We start from the raw sequence: 19,103 nt of genomic DNA on the forward strand, positions 1-19,103 counted from the left end.
GGCATTTAACCAAAATCCACACACAAAAATCCCATTGACTTTGAGAGGAGGGAACCCGGAAGTACACTCTGACTTCTGGGTTGGCCTACAAAAATACATCATCCCTGCAGTACTCTAAAGAAAGAGGACTAGGGGGATCATTACAAGGAGGAGAGGGGTGTCACTGCTCACTTGTCTTTGTCATTGTCCTCGTGCTTGGACAGGCTGCAGAGCTGCAGAGTGTCCAGCTGCTGGGTCACCTCCTCTGCCCAGCGACAGTTCACCAGCTCCCTCAGCTGCAGGGGAGCCCTACAACAAACACACACACATAAGATGCCCAGTCCTCACAGGCTCACACAGTCGCTACAACTAAACAAACTTATCAGGACAGAATAAAAAAATACTAACATTTGTTAGAATATCCTATTACTGTATTATACTAGTTTACACCTGGGATGTTGAATGCAATTTGGGATGCAAGGTGAATGCAATTAATTAATTTGTGTGTGTGTGTGTGTGTGTGTGTGTGTGTGTGTGTGTGTGTGTGTGTGTATATATATATATATATATATATATATATATATATATATATATATATATACACACAGAAACACTGTTGACCATTTATTTTTATAGTAACATTACTGCATTTTTCAGAATTCATTTAACGCCACTTTTCAGGCTGCAGAATAAAAGTCATTGGTTCAACTGGACTTGCGATGTTATTTTCTATTTCGAGGTCAGAGAAGTCTCTCTTTTGGATGTATTTCACCTCGCCATGTCGTGAAATCTGGAGCCGAGGTCACTGAACCAAGAATATTTAGGGGTGATATTTAATGACTGATTTCAGCCACCGCATTTGTCAACAGTCGCTCATCACTCACTCGCTTATGCTGCGATTGGCGAGATGCGCCCGTTTCATAAATCACACATGAACCCTGACGGACGATGATTTCTGCTCCCAGATCTGTGCTGGTTTCTATTGGCTCAATTCCACCACATTTTACAGCCCTGCACAGCCCGTCACCACTCGGCTCTACTTGCTTCAACCCGATGGACGTTCTGCTTCGACCGCCTTTCATCTGCCCCCGCCCACACCTGGTCGTCCAAGCGACCGCATATCTGCCCTCCACCCATGTCCCGAAATATGCTATAACATAACGTTACAATTAAATCCATACACAGAACTTTTAAACTGTTTATGAAATACTGGTGCCTCTAAATGACCTACAGTGTGTGTGTGTGTGTGTGTGTGAGAGAGAGAGAGAGAGAGAGAGAGAGCAGTGCTGGCATGATCACAGTCCTTGATCCTGGCCTGAGCAGCCAGCTCATAGCATCACAGCATGTTGGGCGGGTGTTACAGTGTACATGGGCAAAAGTGACAATCGACCAGGAGAATGGATATCACTTTGTTGTTAGTCAAAACTCACAAGCGCTGCTAAAGGGGCGGGCACGAGGGACGGGGTTTGCGCTAGAGTGAAGCCTCTACCCCCGCGGCCTCTCACCAGGCAAAACCGCGGCTTCACCAAGCGCCTGCGGCCTAGCGGAGCCGACGCAGCACTAACTACACAAGCGCTTCAGAGCAGCGGACTTTTGGACAATTGAAACCACCGCGCCGATTTTATTTCACCAGAGGCGAAGGCAGCAAAACAAAAGACTGATGGAAGAGCATAATAGAAGAGAAGAGTAGGTAAGTAAACTGGTATGCAGCGCTGCATTGACAGTCAGTAGGATAGAGAGTAAACACGATTCTGCCTGACCAATCAGTCGTCTACAATGTTTTCACGTCACCGTATGAACCCGGGTTCGCAGAATAGAACCCCGACGAGGCAGGTACTAAAAGTAGCACGACTCAGCCCCAAATCAAAGCGAGCTGGGCCGGTTTATACCGGTGGGATGAGACCAAAAGTCGAGTCGAGCGGAGCGGGACCGCGCTACTAGCTGCGGTGGGATTGGGCCATAAGTTCATTTGATGATAAGAGGGCCATAGTGTCTCTGACAGAGACACATAATGATGGGCTGTGCTGTGCCAAGTCATTGACATAAAGGCACGCGACTGGACAAGGCACTGCAGTGGGAGGACAGATGAAACGTTAGTAGAGATAGAACAATGAATCGGTCGGCCGAGTAATCAGGATGATTAATGGATCGACTAGAATGATCCTCACTATTTTTGCCATGAGAGCCGCACTGGCAGGACAAAGTCAATAGGAGAGCCACTTTTCCCGCAAAACACCAAAAGCGGCAAGCCACCTCAACCAAGCACATCTGCCTACCAATTTGATCTAGGGCCCTATGAAATCTGTTTTATTGTTTACCAAATTAGAGTCAAAACAAACAGACTACATAAACAAGGACAAATTCTGCCCAGGACCACGTGCGTCATGTAGCAACCGCGGGGGCAGGTTTACCTGGGATGTGGCTAGATGGGGTACCGGCATGGATGGAGTGAGGGTAAATGGTGGCAATTGCTATTCCATTCAATTGGTGGTACTTCTTGTATAGTGTCTCATTATGAAAGCAAAGATCTAACAGGGTGAGATAAAGGACACCCCCCCCCCAATATTTAAGCATAATCTGTGTGTGTGTGGGGGGGGGGGGTTTTGGATCAGCAAAGAAAAAAGTAATGCAAAATAATCTGTTTACAAATGTAATGCTGTAGTATAACCAGCAGGAGGCCATTGATGTGCGAGGTGATTTTGGTGACACTACATTGTATGAGAATAACGTTCTTGATTAATTTTTCCAATACAAATTCACTGAAATTATGCAAAATAATATTTTTCCAAAGTTAGTGCTGTAGTATAACCAGCAGGAGGTAATTGATGTGTGCGGTGATTTTGGTGACACTACCGGTACATTGTATGAGATGAAGTTACCGATTAATATTCCCAATAAAAATTCACCAAAATAATATTGTTCCAAAGTTAGTGCTGTAGTATAAGCAGCAGGAGGCCATTGATGTGTGATGTGATTTTGGTGAAGCTGCACTGAAGTTATGGATTATTTGTGTAGTAGTCTGTGTTGCACTTTGTAGATGGTCCCTAAGCACATCGAGAACAATGTTCTTGGTCCAGCTTGGAGGACGTTTAGGTGAAAATGAGGTTGTAGCTCATTGTCTACCTTACTAAAAGAGAGAGGGAAGTGCGAATCTGTCAATCTATTTACAACTTGGCCGAAGTGGATTGGAGCTGTGTTTTTCAAAGGGAAGGCAGACGTGACTGGCAGTATCGCGCCATAAAAGCTGCATAAAGTTCACAATCTTGTGATCTATTTCAATGATGACAAAGCAGTGTGCCCACTGACAATGGCCAATGTCAGTCACTTACTTGAGGCGAGAGGATGGCTTTAATCAGTTGCTTGAACATTTTAATAAAGTCGCCAGGTGGGCAAGATGATGCAATATTCCACGGTGAATGAAATCATCACCATCATCATCATCAACCTTTATTTAATCAGGCAAGTTAATTAAGAACAAATTCTTACTTTCAATAACGGCCTGGTGAAAGTGGCTGCGAGCCGCAAATGAAAGCTTCTCGAGCCACAAAATGCTCGCAGGCCGCGCAATGAGTAACTAGGAAAAATCACTAAAAACAAAGAGATGCTGCTACTGTGTGCATTACACTAAGATTAATGAATCATTATCAGCAATTAATCAAGTACCTTGAGAAACTCAAGATATGGTTTACGCCTTAAGGCGGAGATATACTTGTTGCTATGCGTTTGCGTGGATATCCTGTGTCGGTCAGAATTAACGCTCCAAACGCATGCAGGATACGCGACAGCATGCGCATATATCTCTGTCCTTAATCTCAAATGTGTGTTAGCCTTGGTGGAGTTGTAATACTGGGGGGACTTACCTACAGTGTGGGCACTGGGCTCTCTGCTCTGTTAGCCACCGCTGTCAAATGAGAGGATGCACTTAAAAGATGGCAGAATTTGTACAAAACAAATCAACATGCACTAACTGTTTCACTGAAATACGGCAGCCCCAACAGTAAGGATTCAAAATACATAGTCTCTTTACTTAAAGGAACACAGCGCCGATTTTCAATGCTCAATTATTTTGCACATAATCTCACACGTATCGGAAAACTGTAAACAGTTTTGCAGACATTCATTTAATGTCTACTTAACACTCCTCCCATTCGTGTATATATTGTATATATTGGACTGCACTTGCACTGTTGTGATTTTGTCTTTTAGATATTTTCCTATTTTCCTTTTATCTCTGAACATTGATATGACCGCTACGCTGCATACTTACACTAAGACAAATTCCTCGTATGTAATCGTGCATATTGTGGTAATAAAAGTGATTCTGATTCAGACATTCATTTAGTTTGACAGTTATTGGAAGTTGAGTGAAGAAATCTTTATGATTTCGTAATGAGGTGTTGTACAGTTCCAGCTAAGCTGTCTTCCATCTGCTCCATGCTATCTTCACTATGGGCAAACATCACCCACATAGCAATAATATCAGTTCACATCGTCACAGCGCCATCTACTGGCAACACAAAAAGCGGTCGAGAGCTGTTTGTCCGATCGACTTCACAGCTGGGGAGTGCGCTGCTGGGAACCTGATAGAGAGCAGTGCAGAATTCCATGCAATTCGGCACAGTCGCACCTACTGGCAACACCAAAAGCAGTTTATCTCGAGAAACGTTCGTCCGATTGACTTCGAACTTGGGAAGTGCGCTGCTTAGAACCCGATGGAGTGTGGTGCCGCATTTCATGCAATTTGGACTTATGGATAGTCGTAGTGCTACCTACTGGCAACACAAAAAGCGGCTGATCTCGTTCTGTCTGGAGCAGCTAAACATATTTGAGCCTTACAACGAAGGCAACACAGCCTATTGAGTCTAAATTAGCCCATCATCATTACTAATAGGGCTGTGGCGATTCACTTATCTCCCGATTCGATACTATCACGATTCTTGGGTGCCGATTCGATTTATATTGCGATTCTTAAAGGAGGACTTACCCCCTAGATATGTATTAGAACAGTGATTTGAAAATACCTATGGAAAAAACCAAGAAATGACATATGCTCTTGTCTATACTGGACTCTTTGGCTGTGCTCAAGTCGAGATTCTTTTTCGGAAATCGACGCCATTACAGTTTGCCTACTGCCTCAAAAATAATTTATTTGAGAGGGGCAATATCTCTATAAATATCAACAACTAGCCAACGCTGTTGGTCTGTATGGAAACAGAAAATCTGAAAATGGTTTTAAGTTATATCAATTTGGTAATTTAGTGGCGAACTAGAAATTTAATTATTTTTCTGCATGTATCTCTATGGAAACTACTCAAACTACGTTACGGGAGCAAAGTGACATGGGCTCGTTAACAGCAGCACACCCACAATAGGACAAACCTCTCGCTCTGGGGTAACAGAATGCGAGATTTCTCCACGTCATTCCCTCGTACAACTAGCGATAAACCGCGCAATGAAATCCGTTTTTAATTTGCGTTTTGGGGCTTTTCGTGATTCTTGTTGAAAGTTACAGCACCTATGATTTTTCCTCTCAGGGCGCAGAGCAGGACAGAGCTCTTCTCCTCGGAGCACACACACACAGACAGAGCCAGTTGCTCTGCTCTGCTGACTGAAAGCCCCCGCCTCTCACTGCTGCTGTGTGCTGCTGCCGCGCGCCCCCGCGGGTGCATGAGAGAGCAGACTGGCCGAGAGAAAGTGCTTCCAAGTCGGACTGATAGCCGCGGAAATCCTGTGCTCTCTGTGCTCTGAGCACAGAGCTGCTGCTGCTGCTGCTGCTGTTGCTGCTGCTGCTGCTGCTGCTGCTGCTGCTGCTGCTGCTGCTGCTGCGCGCGCGCCCGGAGCTTGGTGCTAGTGCATGAGGTTACAGTACGACTCTCTCCCGCCCGCTCCCGCCTGGCTGGGCTGGAGACAGTGCTTCCAACTCGGACTGATAATATAAACATCATCATTCGAGCTTATCCAGGTAAGATATTAATAAAGTAGTGACACATTCAGCGGGAAACTAACTATAATTAAGACATGTGCCAACTTTGACGACGTTTGGTTCAGTATTTTAAGAGCAAACTTCAATAAGAATAAGCTTGGAGTTCTGAGGAGCTGAAAGGGTACAGGGGGGGTAGGGGAGTAATTATCTTGAAATCCCATAGTCTTTGGGAACACTGTGACGTCAGTGTGTTCCTAATCTCCCATTCATTTGAGAAAAAAAAAAAAAACAGTCTTTGACCCTTAGAGGGCGCTTATGCCAGATATGCTGCTGAAAAATGATACAAATGGTAAAATGGCAACAGTTTGGTGTCAAATGTGGAAATTCTGACCAGAATTCTTCACACATCACCCCCAAAGTCATATATATTGGTTAAAAGCTGAAAAAAAGTGTTTTGGAGGTAAGTTCTCCTTTAAGTATTGCAATTCTACGATTATTGCGATTCGATATTACGATTTATTGCGATTTTTGTTTATTTTTTCTTTTATTTTTTCAGTTTGTTTGCTTTTTTACACTAGATTAGAACATGGGAAAAGTTTAATCATACACTAGAGACTGTATATTATATATCATGAGTAGGGCTGGGCGATATAGTTAAAAACAGGGGCGGACTGGGATCATAATTCAGGCCGGGCATTAGATACCAAGCAGGCCAGGCCGATATGGGCCAACGCGCGTGAAATTTGGGCCGTTTGAAGCCCAGTTTGGGCCGTTTGAAGCCAGATTTGGGCCGTTTGAAGTCCAATTTTACAATGAGATGCACCCACTTTAACCCTGAAGTGTAATTATTACTTCAGACTAACTAATAAAGTAATAAAACCACTAGTAAACCAGTAGGCGGCGCCTGGCCTGCTGTTCAGTGAGTGGCCTGACTGCAAGCACCCAAAAAAAAAAAAAATCTTTTTCTTGCGATTAACGATTCTGGAATAAAAGATCGATTAAAAAAATCGTGACATTAAAAATCGCGATACTTAGGTGAATCGATTTTTTCCCCCACCCCTAATTACGGTACTAATAGGCCTAAATGAGCATTCATTAAACAGAATGCAGTGAGAACCCAAGTGCAAATGAGAGGATCAGCACCTTGGAGAGCACCAAGATGCACAGTTCTGACATGACTATCTGCAGTGGGCTATTTACGATTATTTTAGTATTTTAACCATATATCCATTACATTGTAATATTACAATAATATCACGTTTTGTTGTATTTATAAACTACAATAAAAGACAACTACATGTTTTGTAATTTTTATCGGTGGATGTTATTACCCAACACACAAAACTGAATTGTGAAGTGGAGTAAAATATATACCGTAGCCTATATTTTGTAATTCTGTGCATAGGCTACACATTTTTACAATTGGTGGATGAAAGAAGCACTTTAGGCCTACAAGAATGATACATTCAAATAAAAAAATAAAAATAAATCCCCAAAGCCACAGGGAGCCACTGGGGCTCCAGAGCCGCGGGTTGCCAACCTCTGACCTGGACTAACTCTAAAAAGAATAAAAGTTAGAGCATATGTCACACATTTTGTGACTAACACTAGAATTTTCAGAGTGGTAATGTTAAGATCTCTAGTCACCTAGTAGAGACAGTATAGATGGCGTAAATGGGCTTACTCGTATGCAACTGAAACAGCAGAGTTTGGAGCAGTGTGGACAGAGGCGAGCATCTCTCAGCTTCTCCATGCAGATGAAGCAGCGAAACACCTCTGCAATACTCTGGAGGGGGACAGACAACAATGAGATTGATTCCATTTGAAGGCTTAGCTTAATTTAAGTCTGTTAGCTTAGAAATGCTACCTGCAATTGGATTCAAGACTAATTCAGCTACCAGAATATAGAAACAAAAGCTGGCAACACTATTTCACACTGAAATTACCACCTGCCAAGCACGCCAATACTTGGCACAATGCATGTGGTCAAAACGTACTGCAGTAAACATGAGGACAAGACATGAGATGGGTGCTATTGGGAAATCTTTAAAGCCTACTGTATGGAATTGCAGTTATGCAAGTTGTGCGGAACAATTTTGCTCTAACTCACCGATGAAGTGTTAGATAAATGTTGACATACTATAAGCATTGACAGATAATGTTGACATACTACAGTTAGGTCCATACTGTATATATTTGGACATGGGACAATCTTCATCATGTTGGCTCTGTACACCACCACAATGGACTTGAAAGTACTCAATCAAGATAACTGCAGACTTCCAGCTTTAATTTGAGGGTATTTACATCCAAATCAGGTGAACGGTGTAGGAATTACATTACATTTTAAGGGACCAAAATTACATTTTAACACTTTGAGTGCCACGGCCCTTGGGCAAAAGGTGCTGTACTGTGCCACATAGGCCGCAATGCATTTTAATATAGCCATGTCATTTTTTGTGTTCCTCTTATATGGACAACCAATAGCCTCAATTAAACTTTGAACCCTTCTGTTTCATTTTTTAAAAAAACTGTGTTTATAAACCGTTCCATTTTGGAAATACACCCCTCTGAAAAAGAGTGTTTTCGACCGAAAAGAGCATGCTGAAATTAGTTTCTGAGATAATCACATCTTTATGTTCGAAAGGCGACAGAATGAATTATGCTTTGAGTTGAACAAACATCGAGCCTGCTGCTGCCTGCGTGTGTGTGTACTGTCAATGGTTGTATGCTGTTAGTGCCCTGCGTGCCCCACCCCCCTCCTCCTCCTCCTCCGTGGTGGGAGGAGTCGAGTGTCTCTGCTCTGCTGCGGTTTGCTCTGTTTGATCTGCACTGAAAAGTCCGCTGCCTGCACCCCCCGCTTTTTTACAGCGTGTCCTCGGCTCCCAGCTGAGAATAATCTAACTTTTCATAAAGACGCTGGTGTCGCCATGTCGGCAACTAAATCATATGGATGGACTATCGCAGCGGACACGGATGGGGCTCAATTGTGGCAGCAGATGACTGCTGTTCACAGGCACAGCTAACGACGTTATGCTTCAAGCATATCAATGGCGATTTCCGTTTCCTCATGACTTCTTCTATCTTTTCTCCTGGCCTTTGTCTAATCAGGAGGGCACTGTCGCCACCTAAGGGTTCTGTAAAATAGGTTAGACACATTCAATAGCTCCCATATTGTAAGAGGCGATGTAAGAGGCTTAGATCGACATTCCCCCGTCAAAATATGAATTTGGAGTTATTGACGCCATTTGGCGTCGCTGGCAGCCTACGGTAAATTTCTCTTGACGCCATATGGCGTCGCTGGCACTCAATGTGTTAAGGGACCAAACGTAATTGGACAAACTAACATAATCATCCAATCGGCCAATGAGTTGGCTGGAAGTCTACAGTTAAAGCACATCTTGATTCTGTTTCATTTCAAGTCCATTGTCAGGGCCCGAAATTAACTTTTTGACTCACCGGCCACGTGACGGTAGATGGAAAAAATCCACCCGCCAGGCATATTTTTTTACTGGCCAAAAAAATAGATCGCATTTTTGTCACATATACATCAGGGATTCCGCTAGGCATTTTTTCAGACGGAAAATGCAGCCGGTAATATTCCAGAATTCCGGCCATATCGAATATTTACCAGCCACTATTAAACAAAGGGCGTTATAAAATAATTGTTTAAAGAATCCATTTATTTCTCTATAGTCTATTCTTTATAGCCTCTATAATAGTCGATCTTTATTCCAGTGTTGTTAAGGCCGATTTTGGAGCAACAATATTTAATTGGTCGACATTCAACAGGCACATCATTCTCGGTAAGGACGCTTTGGTTATTGAAACAGACAACATGCACGCTCCTACTGTAGCCCATCTATCTGCATTTGCAGACACTCATGAACCAATATCTTCTGGACATTGCCATGATGAAAAAACAACGCAGCTAAAAGTAATAACTGCAACAGTATCAGTGCAGACAGCACACAACTTGAATCTCCAGCAATAGGCTCCACACCTTAATCTCTCCCACTCCACACCTGACACCTGCGTCAGCTCTCCTACACTCGCTCTCGACTCCCATTTGGCTTTATTTGTGGGAAGCATTTTGATTCATCTCCTCATCATACGAGCGTCGGCAACAAGCGCGAGCGATTCATTCATTCATTGATTCGCCCGACAGTAATAGAAGATGCCACATCATTCAAAACAATAAGCATTTTGCTTTTAGGTGCATCACTGTGCGGCACTGTTCCAAAACGTGTCAACGTGTGTCGTTGCCTGGGAAACGCACATCCCATAATACAACTGTTAGTATGATTGGGATGCCATTGCAAACATAGATGTGAACAGGTTAGCTAAAATTTTTGCGTCGGCAGCGAGGGCCTCCACCATTGCGGTCGGTGTACATTTCGAAATCCCTCCAGGCCTGAAAAATGTTCTAGGGGAAACACTGCTGACATGGTGCCCTGACCTGCAGCAATGTTCAGAATTTCTCTCATCTCCCCTTCTAATGCTACTCCTGTGTTCAGCTGTTTTATGGGCTTTTCCATACTTTAAAGACATTTAAACACTGTGCTTGCAAACCCTCATAGTGAGTTTTAGGTGATTCAACCCCCACCTGTAGGCTGTTTATACCCTCTATTCAAAAAGTCAATGGAACTGGTTAACGGGTAGGCTCTTAACCCACAGAAGTGGGTGAAAACTGCCACACACACACCCAACCCCCTAATAGTAGGATAATCTACAATCACTACAAAAATCATCAATGTATTTTTTATAGTCTGGTTTTAGACAGAAAAGGTCTGATTGATATCGTTTTCAAACTAAGCAAAGCATAGAGTGGCATTTTGGGCCCAAACCAGTCTGACCCCTGAGTTCTCTTTTGGCCTGGTTGTTAGGATATACTATATACACCCAATTCTTCAATGGACTTCCATGATGGCAGTATGCATTGTTGACAGGAAATGTGTGACTCAACTGAAAAGTCTCATACACTGCCTACAGAGCTCTATCAAGCTCCATTACCCAGCCTAACTTTTCTCAATAGCTGAAGCATTATAAACTCACCCACACTCAGCTTTTAATTTGTCTTGACATTTGTAGTAGGAAGTAGGAAGAGATGATAAAGGAATTATCAGATGCATGGTCTACATACCTCAACACTTTGCTCATCCATTTCACCCAGTTCGGCTTCCTTGATATTAGGGGAAATCAAAAGAAGTCTTCACTTGTGGACTGAAAAGAGAAAAAAAAGTATGTGTTAAAGGTTCTCACTGTGGCCCACAATACCAACAACAACAACAACAACAACAACAACAACAGAAAATCACTAGAAGTTAATTCATAAAGCTCTTCAAGGGTAAAGAAAAATTATAGCCCTGGTACTTGCGCTTTTAATACATGAACCTGGCTTTTTCACTGTTATGACCTGAACTTCCAACTACAATGGAAGCATCAGCTTTACTGCAGCTGCTGCCCAAGTCATTTAAACTAGGAGGTGGTGGAGGATAACGTTACGTCAAAGCCAACAAATGCCGTTCACATACATTTTATTTACAAACTGTAGTTCATTTAAAGATCCTTGAAGCAATGAAGTGGAAGTGGGGAGCTGTAGGGGCTGCAGCCCCCCCTGGTGGCGGCCTCAGCCCCTGCACCTTCCTGACGCAGCCCCCCCAGCCCTGCATTTTCACTTGGCGAAACTCCCGTGATCTCCCGTCTGCCGCTGCGCTATTCTAACAGCTCTAAAGTTGACGACTACAGACTATCAATTTCAGCACCACGGACAGCGTCACTGCCAAAGCCACTTTATTTGTGTGTAGTGTTTGCTTCAGCACCGAGGACAGCGCAACAAAGCTTTGAATCAAATGTATGAGAGAGTGTGTGTGAGATAGCCACTTTCACATACAGATCGTGCAAAATTGCAGTTCAGAAGGCCCGCAAAGCCGGCAGCCTTGCCACAGAAATTGCTTTCACACAGTCAAGCAGCACCGCCACATTCCCGTCTTGGGGTGTGCTTTCAGGTGACAGCCACCGCTCCCGGATTGAAAGGCGAGCGGAGGCATTTCCACCCAGCTCCTCCTAGCCCAAATGAATATTTTCATAGGTTAGTGTAGCCTAGGCTACTGTATGATGAACGAATTCATTCGACATGCAGCTGCGGTCGTTAAGGATCAAACTGATCAAACACGAAAGTGTTGTCCACATGCAGCATGGTAACAAGGCTTTCAATATTCATCTGATCGACTTTATGGATCACAGATGCACCATCATGTAGCCTATTAGGTACAAGGCTAATTCTTATCTTTTGGTTCCAGTTTTTTGTAAAGCAAATTATTCCCATGAAGTAGCCTAATTAGCGTCCGTGCTGAAAGACGACGCCCGCATATCAAACAGCTGCAGTCTGCATAACGTTCGTCGGGGGAATGGTATAGGCTATAAATGCGCATGACTACTATAACGTTAGTAGTTTTTGTAAGGGAATGCACAACTGGCTAGCTAGACAGATTGCAGTTCTGGAGCTGGTTTCCAGAGGGAATATCCTCAGACCAACTCGCCACAGACATCTATAGTCCTCTGAAGCTTATTATTATCCGTTAATTTTACCTACTAATGTCAACATCATTTGAGCATAAAGCCTAACCTACTTACTAGGCACGGAGCATTCCTCCTGGCTGCCTTTTTTTACTTTCACTTATGCCTTTCTTGCTGCATGAGGTGATTTTCCCCTGCATTTTTTTTATGAATGAGCTGACCATTCGCACCGTTCCGGCTTGCCGCTCCTACGCTTTCAGGTGGAGGCGGGTTGCAGGGTAACCCAGCGCTGTGACTAGGTCCACTGGCGGAACGAAAGGCGTAACAATTACCCCCAACCCGCTTTCACAACTTTCACATCAGAGGCGCGGATCACATTTTCCGGCTTTCAAGGCCGGTGTGAAAGCGGCGAGAGAGAGTGTGTGAGAGAGAGAGAGAGACTTGAAACTGGAGTAAGATACACTAAGAATGTAAATCCGCTGACTGAAGAGACCGAGTTAAATAAATAATAAATAATAAAATCTATAGTTTGTGGTTCATATCAACTGTCGGGGTTCTCTTCTCTCTTCAAATGCGTTCTAAATGTGAACTTAACTGTGTGGTTTTCTATAAAATGACAGTTTGAAATGTCCGCTAAAGGAGAAAAGTGGAAAAGTGAATAGCCATGTGTTTAGCCTACCGTTTTGTCCCTTTCAGTGCTAATGCATAATGTGTGGGATTCAGTGGGAATGTTTTCTTTCCAAACCGGCTGTTTGTGATAGATGGAATAAAGCATGATAGCTAATAGGCCTACAGTTTGTGTTTGTTAGTTACAATTATGCTGACCAAGATTTATTTAGAGCCATTGTGCTGTAATATTAGGCTATTCCATGCAAGTTTTAAGACAATGTGCAATACAAGTGCCAACCTACTTCACGCAGCATGCTGGCACAAGGCCGCCCCCCTTGTGGGAGATAGGTTCCCGCATGCCTGCCTTGAAGGCAGACATCAGACTAATTGATTGCTGATCTACACACAACATGAGGTAGCTATAACATCTGCAGTGTAGTGAACACATACCGATTTCTTTGCCACAATTTATGTAGCCATAAAGTGACCCTATACTGTACTTCGTGTATATATATTATATACACTCGTGCAGTATTTAGGATCACATAGCATTCCCATAGGCAATAGGGGGGAACGGCTGTTCAAAACGCTCTCCTACCCGTCTCCGACGTCCGATGGCAGATCCGAAGATATGATAGTCCTCCTACAGGAAGCCAGTCATTTAGCCGGGAGGTCAAAATGATACTGCTGCGTGAAACAACCGTTTAAAAGCAGTCTTTCCACAGCCTGTGCTGAATTTACAGCAGGGTGTGTTTGATCTCACCATCATGGTGCACCGCTTGCATGCGGCGAGCAAAACACATGCAGTCACACGGAGACGGCGGCTCAGTCAGTGATGAAATCATCAAAACCAGCGCACCTGGGAAGCAAAACATGTCATGAAATACTCAAACTCCCAAGGTTCCTGTCGGCACTAGGAAGCTTCTCCTCTCCTAAATACGGCACAGGCTGTGAAAAGACTGCTTTTAAACTGTTGTTTCACGCAGCAGTATCATTTTAACCACCCCGGCTAAATTACTAGCTTCCAGTTCCTTAGGAGGACCATCATATCTTCGGATCTACAATCGGATAGCGCAAGCGTTTTGAACAGCCGTTCCCCCCTATTGCCTATGGGAACGCTATGTGACCCTAAATACTGCACGAGTGTATTATAATAATATATACACGGAGTACAGTATACGGTCACTTTGGGGCTACAATTTATGATGTGTAGTCAGTGCCTTGCGACATGACAACATATAGCTAGGGCCTGACCGCTAAGTTAGCCTGGAGCCACTCAGGAAAAGCAGTCGAGTTAGCTACCAAACCGTAGTAGATGAGCGTTAGATGTGTTTGTCGAAATTAAAGCTAATAGGTTAGCTAGCATCCTGGTGTTAGCAGAACACTTCAGTCAACTTACCTTCCCAAAGACTCGGCTGTGTCAGTCAGGCCTTATGAACAAACGACTGGAGAACAGCGCAACCTACATTGTCTACCCAAATAAATACACACAGCAGGCGTGCAGGGGCTAGCTTACGCTAGGCTAAAGGACCAAAGCGTGTATAATACCCATAGATATCTATGGACCAAACACCACCAGCTAGCTAACGTTACAACTACAGTATGAGCTACAGCTGTGTCGAGCGCCTTCTTCTTCTTCTGTTTGGTTTTTACGGCGGTTGGCATATACAATGTTCTTCTTCTTCTTCTTTCTTATTTCCGGCAGTGTAAACGCTACATGGCGTATTACTGCCCTCCTCAGTTCTATACTTCAACTACGCCCACAATTGAGAAAAAATTAACTACGCATAAATAAATAAATAAAAATAAACATTATATCCTCTGGTACAACTCTGATTCATGCTGAAATGTCAGCACTGCCTCTGTGATCAACTGGTGGTTCTTATTCTTCAGGCCAAAGAAATATTTTATAGAGAAAGAAGAAACTCCTAATACTGTTAACCTCTTATAAAAGATTTCCCTTTCTTTCCTATACCTTTTACATTCTAGGAAAACATGCTTGACAGTTTCAGGCTCTTCACACTCACACCGCCCATCTGGATGTTTTCCCACAATGATTAAGGTACTGTTCAATCCACAATGGCCAAGCCTCAATCTACATATCTTGACCCTATCGCTCCTAGACCCATAGCCGGCCAAGTTAATTTTGACCTGAGGCTGCAGAGAAAAATAGTGCCTCCCCTTGGTCCCCTTTTCCCACTCAGCCTGCCACTCATCTTCAACTCCTTTCTTGATCTTCTCTCTGAGCTCAACTCTTCCCATTGAAATACTTATAACTTCTTCCTTTTTCAGGCTCTCCTTTGGGAATCAGCTGTCTAATTTCCCTCAATCCCAACATGCCCCGGAACCCAGCAAAACTCCACTGAACAGCCTGCCTTCTCAATCCTATATAAAATGAATAATATCTCATGAATGAGATCAGGCCGAGCTCTAGACCTACCTGCACTCACAGCCATTAATGCAGCAGCCGAGTCAGAACATATAATCACCTGGCTTGATCCCACTTCCTCCACCCACCACAATGCCCAGAGAATGGCAAGTAATTCTGTTACAAATACAGAGCTGCCGTCAGAGATCCTCTGTCCCTTACCGATCCCCAACTGAGGCACACACCACCCAAATCCTGCCTTCCCACTCTCTGGATCCACAGAGCCATCAGTATAAACCTCCAGAGACCCTGAGGCTGAAAGGAATTTCTCTATTTTTCCCACAATCTCGCCCTTGTCTTTCTCCATCAAGAAACTAAATTCAATATCCCGGTCTGGAACTAGCCAAAATGGCACTGACAGCCAGCGAGTGTGCTCCGCAACCCTTACCTGATGTAACCTCAACTTCCTGGCCCACTGATCAACACTGTAAAAAAAAGGCTTATACTTATCCCCGTCTCCTGCCCCTGAAAGCAAACACCTAGCTGGGAAGGTCAGACTGGTCCCACTTAATTTTGCCCAGTACTGTAGCCCTAACTTTATTCTCCTCAGGCTTAAGGGCATTTCCCCCATTTCCACTAATAAAGCCGGAGTTGGGGTGGTCTTAAAAGCTCCGCAACAGATTCTCAGAGCCTTGCACTGTAACACATCCAGCTTTCCTAGATTTGATTTGGCAGCGGAACCGTACACAAAACAGCCATAATCAATTGCTGACCTGATCATCGCCTGATATATCAAGCACATAGTCTCAGTCAGTGTTTGACTCGCATCTCAAGTTTGACACAAACATAGAGTCTCTTGTTAAAAGAGGCCAACAGAAAATCTATTTATTAAGGAAAATTAACTCCTTCAAAGTGTCAAAAACGATCCTGTGCACTGTTTACAGATCATATATTGAGAGCCTTATAACTTTTTCTTTTATATGTTGGTTTAACGGTTTGTCTGTGAAGGACAGAAATAGCCTTAACAATATCGTCAAAGTCTGCTCCAAAATCATTGGAGTTCAGCAGAGTGACATAAACGCGCTCTAGAAGCAAGTGGTTCAGAAAGCAAAAGGTCTTATGGACCAACCTGACCATATCCTGTCCTCTAAATCTGCCCTCTTGCCGCTGGGACGGCGCTATCGGGCACCTTCCTGCAGAACAAACCGTTACTCCAAGTCCTTCATTCCCTCAGCCATTCGGCTGTTGAATGCAGAGAAGTAGAAAACTGCACTGACTGTATGTATGTAGTAGGCACTGAACCAATAACACTGTGTATCATAGCATTTGCACTTTTTTCTGTATGCAAATTTTTTTACTTTTTATCTTACTTTTTATTTTTTTATTTTTTTTATTTTTTATGTATTTCTAAAACCAACTGTTTACACATGCACCCTATGCACTTTACATGTGTATAAACAATGTTGCGTCCTGCACCCTTGCGGCTCAGATCCATGTACGCTGAGGGACACGAGGAACCAAATGCACTATCTCGGTTTGATCACACTGAGCTCCTTTCCTATTTCCCTTCTTGTGTATGTATGTATTTTTGTATTTTGTGACCGAAATGAAATACAATATGTTTACTTGCAACGGTGATGAACTGTAGAAACTGAATTGCCCCCCGGGGATAAATAAAGTTTTCTCAACTCAACTCATTTCAACTCCCTATCCGCCCCCCACCCACTCCCAGCCAAGCTTCTCAGCACATTCACTACTCTTTCACACTTTGCCAGGGTTTTCTCTATGTGAACAGCCCAAGTCATTCTTGCATCAAACCACACTCCCAAAAATGTAAACACCTTCACTTTCTCTAGAGGAGACCCATACATAATCAGCCCACCTCTAGGCAACTTCCTTTTAAACCCAAAAATCATATAGTTAGACTTAGAGGCTGAGATTTTAAAACCCCACTTGTCTCCCCATTCCTCTACATACTCCAGAGTTCTTTGAACCTGCTTTAAACAGAACTCAACATTCCTCCCTCTTTTCCAAATGGCCCCATCATCTGCAAATAAAGACAACCCAAACCCTCTTCCAATTTGACTGAAAATATCATTAATCATAACATCGAAGAGGACTGGACTGATCACACTTCCTTGTGGGGTGCCATTTTCTATTTTTACAATTTTTGAGGTTTGCCCCCCCACACATACTTGAATCGTCCTATCTAATAAGAAATCCTTTATCCAATTAAACATTCTCCCTCTAACCATATACAATGTTGCATTACCGCCATCTACTGAACTCAACCTGAACTGTCTTCTTCTTCTTTAGATTTCCGGCAGACTAGGCACGGGTTGGTGCATTGCTGCCTCACACTGTTAAACTACGTCACTGCACATTGACCTATATCCTCGGATACAGGGTAGCTACAGTAGCTACAAGGAAGCGAACTACTTCCCTAACACTATTTACCACCCCATCACCCAACTGTGTTTTAAGGGAAAAGCGTTTAACTCCCAGTTTGCCCAGCTCAATAAATAATTCCCTCCTTTCCTCAGCATAGTGTGAACATTGCAACAGTACACGCTGCACAGTTTATAATACTCCACAATGCTCACACTTGCCATCTTTATGTTTCCCCATGATCTTCAGCCCACTTGCCAGCCCACAATGCCCTAATCTAAGCCTGGTCAGTTTAATGTCATCTGAACTAGGCATGCTCACCCTGCTACCAGCTCTCACAGATTGTTGGATATTGTACAGTTTCCTCCCTTTATGGTCACCCTCCCACTCCTGCTGCCACTGCCGACTAATCCTCTCGCTAATGATGCTCCGACACTCCATCTTGCCAAGTGCCACCTGCACATCTACCCTACCTCTACCCAAACTGGCCTTAGCCAGCTTATCCGCCTCCTCATTTCCCTCAACTCCTGCATGCGCTGGCACCCACAAAAAACCCACTCTACACCCATGCCTCTCTAGTTCAGTCAGTTTCATTAAGACCTCCCCAACTATATCTACTCTAGCTCTACCCCCCTCACCTCCCCCCAAAGCCATCAAGGCAGAAAGAGAATCGGAGCATACAACAGCCTGACTGAATCCCCCCTCTTCCACCCACCACAATGCCCACAGTAAAGCGATCAGCTCTGCTGAGAATATTGAGATACCATCAGGCAGTCTCCTACTCTGACTGATTTTGACATGAGAGACATACATACCAAAACCCACTCTTCTACTCTCAGGGTCTCTTGAGCCATCCGTATAAATATTGATATAGTTATTCCAGTTGTTACTAAGATGTTCCTCCATGTCCACCGCAACACTTCCTATTGTTAAAGGAGAATTTCGTTTTTTTTTTAACCTGGACCCATCTCCTGGCAATAATTATGATTTGGCCACTCACCCAACGATGTCTGCGGCGTTTCTGGCCGTCCTAGCGTTGTTTTGAGATCAATAGCGTCCAAGTCAGTTGTAAAATGGAGCTGATTTGGGGCCAAGTGGGAGCCTGTCTTTCCTGCATCTAAATAGCCACATATCGTCATAATCTGATCCCTCAAGAACCACCAGAGTGATATTTCGCCAAAGGCTGTTTCCTGGAGTCTCCCAGGGATCAAATTGCCTCAAACGTGATCTCGGTCACCAAGTCTCGTCAAGTCCCGCGATACTTTCCTGCCGACTGGCCAACTACAGGTAGGACGCTTTGCGGTGGTGGTTTTAGCG

The 19,103-nt window shown here is 43.8% G+C and overlaps 1 protein-coding gene across 1 annotated transcript in view; it reads right to left on the reverse strand.

Annotated features, from left to right (window-relative positions):
* trim37 (tripartite motif containing 37) overlaps positions 1-14,510 on the reverse strand; it is a 138,978-nt gene extending 124,468 nt beyond the window's left edge. Inside the window, exons 1-5 of the mRNA XM_083653605.1 lie at positions 14,430-14,510; positions 11,046-11,125; positions 7,587-7,688; positions 3,840-3,880; positions 172-288 (exon numbers count right to left, since the gene is read on the reverse strand). Of these exons, the coding sequence (XP_083509731.1) occupies positions 172-288; positions 3,840-3,880; positions 7,587-7,688; positions 11,046-11,066 (281 nt within the window). The 5' untranslated portion in view covers positions 11,067-11,125; positions 14,430-14,510. The remainder of the gene's footprint in view (positions 1-171; positions 289-3,839; positions 3,881-7,586; positions 7,689-11,045; positions 11,126-14,429) is intronic.
* Positions 14,511-19,103: the final 4,593 nt, after the last annotated feature.

Source organism: Poromitra crassiceps (assembly GCF_964638095.1).
Source record: "Poromitra crassiceps genome assembly, chromosome: 1".
NCBI lineage: Eukaryota > Metazoa > Chordata > Actinopteri > Beryciformes > Melamphaidae > Poromitra > Poromitra crassiceps.